Genomic DNA, 8,532 nt, shown 5'->3' with positions numbered 1-8,532 from the left:
CCCCCCAGCCCCTCACATAACCCCGCTCTGCCCAGAGCTGGCATTCCCTGCAGCGCCCCCTCCCCACTCCCTGCCACCACCCGTACGCCGCCACTGACGCCTCCAGGCACCCACCAACGTGCAGCTGAAGGTGGTGATGCGCCGCTCATTGGCCCACGCTCTTCCCTTCTCTAACTCTTCCAATCGTCGCCCTTCGAAAGTGATCCACTCTCCTTCCTTCCTTCTTTCCTCTGCTCGTCCCAGAGGCTGGGCTGGGAGAGATCCCCTTTCAGCCCGTTTTCATGACAGAGTCAAAAGAGCGTGTGAATGGAGTGTCCGTGGGAGTTGGACTGTGTGAGGAGTGGACCGGTCTTCATGCACAGTAGGGGTTGAGCAGAGCCCCCCGGCCCTTTTCTGTTGCCCGTAATCTCATTTACACCCCCCCCCCACCCCCATACACACACACACACACACACACTTTTTTTATTAGACCGCGGGAGCTTGGATGCTCCTGCTGCCCGTTTCTGCTCAGATTCCTTCCCCTCTGACACACGAGCTAATTCATTTCCAATTAGCAGGTTCGGTTACAACACAACACTTCTTGAATGTTGTTGTTTCTCTTTTGGCTGCTCTCTACTTCAGGGGTCGCCACGAAGCCGAATGAAAGATCTGGCGGTTGTTTTACGTCGGATGCTCTTCCTGACGCAGCCTGGGCTCGAACCTGTAGCCTTAGAAACACTGAGCTCAGAGCGACTGCAGCGAGTCCTCCAGATATCAAATTAAATGTCAAAAAGAGGCTGAAATTTTTTGGCCTAATTAATAGTTCTTCCTCTAAAAATTCTAATTCATCCAGATCTTTGTCTTTGCTCAGATCGACTGTCTTTATTCACAGCTTGAGATCAAACCAGAAGAACTTTATGAACTCTACGAACACAGACACTAAAAATGTACCTTTATCGAGGACTGGTCCAAAGATGGCCAAGTTGTCCTTGATGGTGGTGCAGTTCCATCTGCGGCCCCTGAACTGGTGCTGACATTCTTGGATTCCCAGTTTGACGCCCTCAGCAACACTGGGCATAATCTCAATGTAGTTGCGACAGAACCTAAGCTGCTTGGGCACCAGGCCCGGGATGGAGCTGCACAGGATGGGTGGGGAGCCCAGAGACGAGTACTGCTGCCCCAGGGCCAAGGACCTGTGTCACAGAGAGATGGAGCACGCCGTTAGGTAATACACATATTGCAGTCATTTATTTTTGTAAAAATACAGTAAAATACCAGCAGAGGCTGGAATTTCACAGGAAAAACTACAAAGACAATGTTTGACGTTACAGTAAAAATTTGATATTTCACAGCAAAGCATTGGTAACTGGATGCTGGTTAGGGTTAGAATGGAATGGAATGAAAGAAGAACCTCAGCTTAGCCTGTTAGCCTTTGCGCTAGCGCTGACAATATATTGCCTTATATGTATTAGCTCGGTGCTAGCGTGACAAACAAGCTAAACTGAGGTCCTCCATCCATATTTTCAGTTGCAGACTGAGTCATTTTTGTGTTCCCCTCTCTGTCATGTGGATGGAGGACCTCAGTGATGAGAGGAGAATTTGTAGCGCTGAGCTAATACATATATATGGTGATAGCGTCTGTGCTAAAGCTAACAGGCTAAGCTGAGGTTCTTCTTCCATGAAGCAGCTCTGTTGTCCTCCATCCATATTTTCAGTTACAGGCTGAGTCATTTCTACCTTCTCCTCTCTGTCAACGCTCTCTGGTTTCATTTAAAAGAGTCGATCATCAGATATTGTCCAAGATTAACCTTCAGGGTGGAAATAGCTCGCTTAGCAGCCTCGCACCGAGGACCTATCCACGTCATCATTTACCCAGAATGCTTTGCATGTAAGTAAAATGGCCCCGTCCATGTAATATATTTTTAAACTTTTAGTTTAAAAATTATAAAAACTTAAACAGCCTACAGTATTTTTACAGTCTTTATTTTACAGTTAAAATATAAGTTTATTAAATAAAGTCTAGTGTTTCAACTAATCGGGGATCCCTTTAAAATAAGTAATTAAAAATGGCAGATGGAAGTCGTATACCGCTTTGCAACAAAGGAAAAAAAGAATTGGTTGCTTGTGTCTATAAATACAACGTTGAACATGTCAGACAAGGTTTTCTGCTGTGTCGTCACTTTAATCAATCAGTTTTATGCATTTGAATAAAGTTTTCAAAAGTTAAAACCATTAAACAATGATCGGATCCTGCATGCATCCATTTTTGACACCAGACCATTTTATCACACTTACTGTAGAAATCATACCAATAAGAGTAAACAATATAAGATACAGAATTCATAGCACTTGTCTCCTGAATGAGCTGAATGTTGACTAAATTAGCACAAAGTCTGCAGGAGTCTGCAAAAAACGTACCCACGCTTTGCCAGTTTTGTATATTTAGGACAAAACATTATCATGCTTCTTGTGTTTTCACATCATTTAAGAATGGTTTGTGATGACGGCACAATAATACACTAAGTTCAGCCCTGTGGTTCATATCTGCTTAATGAAGTTTATTCAAAGAGTTTCTGTTTGTTTATCTCTTTTGTTATACCAGGAGGGGTATAGGCACGCCAGTGCTGCGATACAAGCTGACTTTTCAAAGATTCCCCAACATGTTAGCATGAACTGATCTGTTGATCCAACAGATGAAACACAGAAACTCCTCTGTTTAGTTAGAGAAAAGCCCCCCTCGTGCAAATAGGAGTCGTTTTCTGCTGGGCCTGACGTTGCAGCAACAACCGTGCGTGCTGCCGATTTTACTAGTAACAGATAAGTGCCATGATGCAGCTATGAGCCATACCAGCAGGCGCGTGCAGATGTGCCTAAACAGGGAATAATCACTGCATGAAACGGGCAGGATGATGCCAGAAACTATTATAGATTCATTCAGGTAATTAATTTTAATTGCTTTGAATTTCTTAAAATAAGAGAGATGTAAAAACATGTTTGCCGTCCCTGTGTTTTAACATGCTCAAACAGAGCCGTACAAGTTCCCCTCAGAGTGCAAACATCAAATAAGAGCATGTCGAGGCTTTGTTTATCATCGTCAGCCATGTAAAAGGTGGGTGATAATGTTTTTGTCTGTATCTGTGTGTTTTGATCTGGCAGCAAATATCTTACCCATGGGATAGTTTAAAGGAGACACTTCATGCTTTTAAGTTCTTCTTTTTCGCATTTAAATCATTCAGTTGGGGTCTATATAAAGAGGAACTGCAACGCTTTGGCCTAAATTCCTCCTCATTGTTATTCCACAAGCCCCGCCCCTTTTCTGAGGCATCTCAGATCAACTCATTTTGAGGCTGTCTCTTTAAATCCAGACGAGGAGCTTCACACAGTGTCCATTCTAGTTTGATAGAAGGGTTTACAAATACAGTGCCATAGAAATTTTTTTCTTTACAAATTAATTAAAAAATGTCAACAAGGGAAGGCTTGTCCATCCAGCCTTACATGTTGGAGCCAGAGTCTGACCCAGAGCCAGAGGAGAATGAAGACCACCAAATTGTAGTTGGTAAGTTCAGACCTTATTTGGCAGTTCTGTCCCAAATACTGCGATGTAATAGTTCAGAAAACATCATACAAAATAGAGAAAACTGAATCGGTTGAAAAATATTGTTGCATCAGTGGGAGACAAATTTTCTGCCTCCTAGAGCAGAAGTTCTCAAACTGGGGTCCYTGAGAGATYTCTCGGGGGTCCTCAAAATTTTTTACTAAATTGTAAAGTTGGTTTTTATTTTTAAAAATGCATGGAGAACAATGAACTACTAAATGACYARAAATTATCTTTTAAAACAGCATGGGGTTTATGAGGGGAGCCCTGGAATCTTTTTCACKCTTGTGAGGYGTCCCCAGACCCAAATGGCTTGAGAACCCCTGTCCTAGAGACTCCAAGTACACAACAAAATGCATTTACTGGCTTAAAAAGTGAATTTTGCATYTCTCCTTTTAAGAAACATTCAGAAAGTAATCATCAGATGTACATCTAGTTCAGTTCAAGATGTCCATCCCAACTAATCAGTGTTTGCCAACACAAAAATGGCTTTAACTCCGTTTTACTGATAATAAACTAAAGTTTGGTGTAGTAGCTGAGGGTCATCTATGATATCATGTAACATCTAAGATTGCATATAATGTTATATTTAAAGGTTGACAAAACAACTGTCATTTCTCAAGATGGCATGTAAGTTGGCGAATGATCTGCATTCATCAAGGACCACAAGGAATCGAACATATGTTTGGTTTTATATCAAAGAAAAAGCCACCAGACACTCGAGCACTTGTTGGCATTCAGAGTCCCGATGGTCTACGTGTCGCCAGAGGCCATGAGAGTTATGGAAGAATCGGATCAAAGCGCCACTCAGGGTGACCTGAGGACTCCCGGAGGGTGCAACTCAATGACCAATGAGGGCAGCACATTGTTGCACCTCACTGCGAAAATCACTGAAGCTGCAACAGAATAATCCCTCCTCAGACAGATTAACAGCTCATGTGTGCCTTCTTCATATCGTTAAACCTTCAGGGGTTTTCATCTCAGGTGAGCATTGTTACATCAGGGGATCAGTGGAGTTTAAACACTGAAACACGAGTCTGTTTTGCTTTTACAGCTGGTCTAATGAAACACGATGAGCCCATATGGAGCCACTTGTCTCTCGGCCATGATTGACGCAAACACACAACAAACAATTCTCATGTTTAAACTGGAACGTTCGTCTCAGTTCTTTAAGTATAGTTAACTATAAAGCTTCAAAACACTGCTACAGATGCAGATCATTTTGTTGGTYCCCTTCCACAAAAAAAAAATGGTGTAACTGGAGCTGAAAAAGCTTCAGTTTTGTGTCTGCTGTCTCGGGAACGTTAAGGGTGGTCAGCATACATTTTTGTGAATTTTGGTCAGCAGTGGAGCTCTTCTGAAACTGAAGCATGGTTTTGGTTAAATGTAAGGTCACCAACAGATTGATCATCTGTAAGCATGAAGATGATGAGTACATTCCCTCCAACAGATAACTGAAAGCTGAAATGTTGCTGTGCAAAGTTGATCATTTGACGGCGCTCATCAATCTCCATTCACGTTCTTGTCTTGGGTTTCCTCAAGCGAAGGAAGCGACATTAGTTCCTGTGCCAGTCCCAGTCCCACCACCATCCGTGAGTTCAAGTGTTGCTGACTTCACTCTGTCTGCTGACTGGATGACTAAGGGCTTTAATTACACTGTCTGCTAAGTTTTGGTTACTGCCCATTAATCTCTTGTTTTGTGGGAAGGAGTGGATGATGCTTTGCACAACAAAATCTCTCCTGAACAGGTGACATGTCACTGCATTTTTATCACAGAGCAGATCTCTGGTTGCATTTTTGCACAGCAGAACATCGTTCCCATTGGTCTGAAATCAAGTTTCCTGATGGAATCAATTAGCCGACCACACTGGACGTTGAAGGCAAAGCATGTTTTTACTCCATGCTGTGGACCTGCCAGCCTATTTGTCTTAATTTGCAAAGGATGTGCCTCACTTGATCTGTAAGGACAGCTGAAATGAAAGGGATCATTCTTTTTTTGGCTAGGTGCTAATGAGAGTCTTAACCCTGAGGGTTTATGACGTGCATTGTGCAAACAGAAACGCACACAGACTCATGCATGTAGACCACATGTGTGCCACGCTGATCCCGCCTGCCTCGCCTCACTTCTCGGAAGCCACGAGCGACGTGTCTGAACTGAACGAAGGAGAAGCAGGCGCGGGGACCTCCAGAGAGGCAGGGTGCCGAGGGAATCTGCTGCAGGGGACGAGGCGAGCAGAGGAGTAGCGGCAAACGGCCGGGTTTTGGGAGGCGCGTGCCCCGACACGTTGGGATGGGGCCTCTGTTGGCCTGGGGGGTGGGGGGGCTTCCAGCTTGGTTGGGGTTTTTCTTGGTGTCTAAACTGGGCTGATGTGAAGGTATGATGGGCCGCTGGAAACCACAGACGTGAAGCAGAGGAAACAAAGGGATTCCACCACACACCTTGTTGGAGAGAGGAGTATCACGCAATCACAAGACCGTCAACATAAACATTTYACTCAGGCTCTCCAGTTATCTGCTTGGATAGGAAAATGAGGTGTTGAGGGCGCACTCTCCTCTCAGATTTGTTTTGTTTACGAGCAAGCACAACTTGAGTCAAAGGCGAATCACTGTAATTATGTTCTGTCAGAAATATGTAACTGTGTCTGTTGTGATCTGCATCAGAGCAAGTGTGTTGTACAGATGAGATTTCTTTATGTTGCAACCCTCTAGACCTGACGATCTGAACATGACCTCTGACCCTACTGCCTTTAGACTGAGCCACAAAAGTTCATCATGGTCAGGTTTTGTAGCAGATCGCCCTAATCCTCGGTGTGATAATTTGTCATGCAGATAAAGTCTGTCCTGAAAAGCCTGAATATTTATTACAGTGTTAAAAGGACATGATTTTTACATGTAAATGCATGTGGAAAACCAGGTCAAATATGTTCCACAGTCATATAGGAAACACGCAAAACAAGTGTTTCACATTTTATAACTTACTGCCTGAAGGAAAAAATGTGAGCATTAATGTTTTTATGTATGCACTTATCTGTAGTAAAACATCCCTTGAACCACAGGATGTATTTGAATACATATAAAAATCTGTATTTATTTTCTACAAATATGAACTAAAATATGATGTGGTAGTAGCTAAGAGTCATTGCCATGACATACTGCTCATCTGAGTGCTATTGAAATAAAGTTGATTTGACCAAAACAGCTGAAATACCATCAACTCAGTTAATGCTATTTTTAAAAATGTCTATACTTGGAAAAAAAATTAGAAATTTTATAGTCACATTCATCCACATTACTATTTTTAGAATTAAAAATGTAAAAACAGCAACCAAGAAGAATGTAACCAAAAAGTATTTAAATTATATTAATATAATACAATTCAAGCTGTTATTTGTTTTTAAAGCCTTGAATAGCCTTGCACCATCTTACATTTTGGATCTCTTGAAAATCCACCAACCCAGCAGAGCTTTGCGGTCTGCCGGTCAACATCTGCTCGAGGTGCCTTGCTCTAAGAGCAAGAAATGAGGGGACCGGTCCTTTACTGTTGCTGACCCAATAGCGTGGAATAGTCTTCCCTATGAGTTGCTGCCATCTCTGACCTGGTCCTGTTTAAAGCCGAACACAAGACCTACTCAAAAGCACAGGAGCTAATGTGACCTATTCAAAAGGGCATTTGATGTTTAATTTTTAGCATTTTATATATATATATATATATATAGATGAGTAATTGTGTTTTTAACTTGTACTGTTTTATTATTACCTTTTTGTATTTGTTTTACCTTGTGAAGCACTTTGGTTGATGCAAGGCATTGTTGGAAGGTGCTATATAAATAAAGTTTATCATCATCACCATCACCACCACCATCATCATCATCATCATCATCATCATCATCATCGTCATCGTCATCGTCATCATCACCACCATCACCATCATCACACAAGATGCTTTGAAAGTTAAAAATATCCTGATTGTTGTCAAAGATGTTACACCTGTTTGTAATAAATGTCCATTAGGAGGCCTGCTGGGCGGAGCATAAGTTATTTCCGGTCGCCATCTTTTGTTTTGTCACGCTATGTAGTGATCGTCTTTTATTAATTTATTTTGTAAGTATGGTGGTCGATGTTTCCGGTTGATAACGGTGATTTCTAACATTTTGAAGATCACTTGAGAAGTTTGGAAATATCAGTAAGTACTTCTAAAGACACTTTTTTTTCGCGTTTATTGTTTAGCCTTTAGCAACAATGCTAACTTTTGTAGCCTTAGCAAACCAGGTTAACTCATCAACTCTGGTGCACTAAAAATAAATATCTACAGACCTCAAGCTTATTATTATTATTATTATTATTAGTAGTAGTAGTAGTAGTAGTAGTAGTAGTAGTAGTAGTAGTTTTGTCAAATCACGGTATAATGATGATTGATTATTCTAAGTTGAGGTAATTTAAACTTTTCAGCTGCTCTAATGAATCCCTTGATTTACCTGCAGTTGTTTTATGAGCCAAACTGCTGTTGTTTTGTGTTAACACAATATTATTATAGACATTTTCTAAAAGTTGTACTTAAATATAAAAAAGAAAAAAATTGTGTAGGTCTTCTGGACGGGTTCTTCTCTAATGAAACGTTTCGTCTCTCCAAGAGACTTCAGTCTGAGAGTTTCAGGCAAAATTCAGGCTTTTGTGATGTGACTGATACTCACATCACATGGCTATCGTTGACACCTGATTAACACTTATTGTTAACAGGGGGTGGAGTGATACTGGCTATAGCCACGCTGTAGGAGGAGGACAATTGAAAACGGAGGCCTCCACCTCTGTTTAATGWTGGACGGTCTTTCTTCACAAAATGGCTTCTTTTAGCTGATAAACTGTCTAGAATGTGTCTAAAATGTTATATAGTACTGTTTCTGTGCTAATTTTGATGTTTTTGTGCGTATTTGTTCAAATTTGTAATATTTGGTCTAAAA

The 8,532-nt window shown here is 41.6% G+C and overlaps 2 protein-coding genes across 4 annotated transcripts in view; one reads left to right on the top strand and one right to left on the bottom strand.

The window, feature by feature from the left end:
* wnt3 (wingless-type MMTV integration site family, member 3) overlaps positions 1-8,532 on the bottom strand; it is a 24,096-nt gene that overhangs the window by 5,883 nt on the left and 9,681 nt on the right. Inside the window, exon 2 of the mRNA XM_014014722.1 lies at positions 931-1,172. Coding sequence (XP_013870176.1) covers positions 931-1,172 — 242 coding nt within the window. The remainder of the gene's footprint in view (positions 1-930; positions 1,173-8,532) is intronic.
* ormdl3 (ORMDL sphingolipid biosynthesis regulator 3) overlaps positions 7,634-8,532 on the top strand; it is a 27,855-nt gene continuing 26,956 nt past the window's right edge. For all 3 annotated transcript variants that reach the window (XM_014014726.1, XM_014014723.1, XM_014014724.1), the window contains exon 1: positions 7,634-7,757. The gene's annotated coding sequence lies outside the window, so the exon portion shown is untranslated. The remainder of the gene's footprint in view (positions 7,758-8,532) is intronic.

Source organism: Austrofundulus limnaeus, unplaced genomic scaffold (assembly GCF_001266775.1).
Source record: "Austrofundulus limnaeus strain Quisiro unplaced genomic scaffold, Austrofundulus_limnaeus-1.0 Scaffold119, whole genome shotgun sequence".
Classification (NCBI taxonomy): domain Eukaryota; kingdom Metazoa; phylum Chordata; class Actinopteri; order Cyprinodontiformes; family Rivulidae; genus Austrofundulus; species Austrofundulus limnaeus.
The sequence above is the reverse complement of the archived record's forward strand: the minus strand, read 5'-3'. Positions and strand labels throughout refer to the sequence as shown.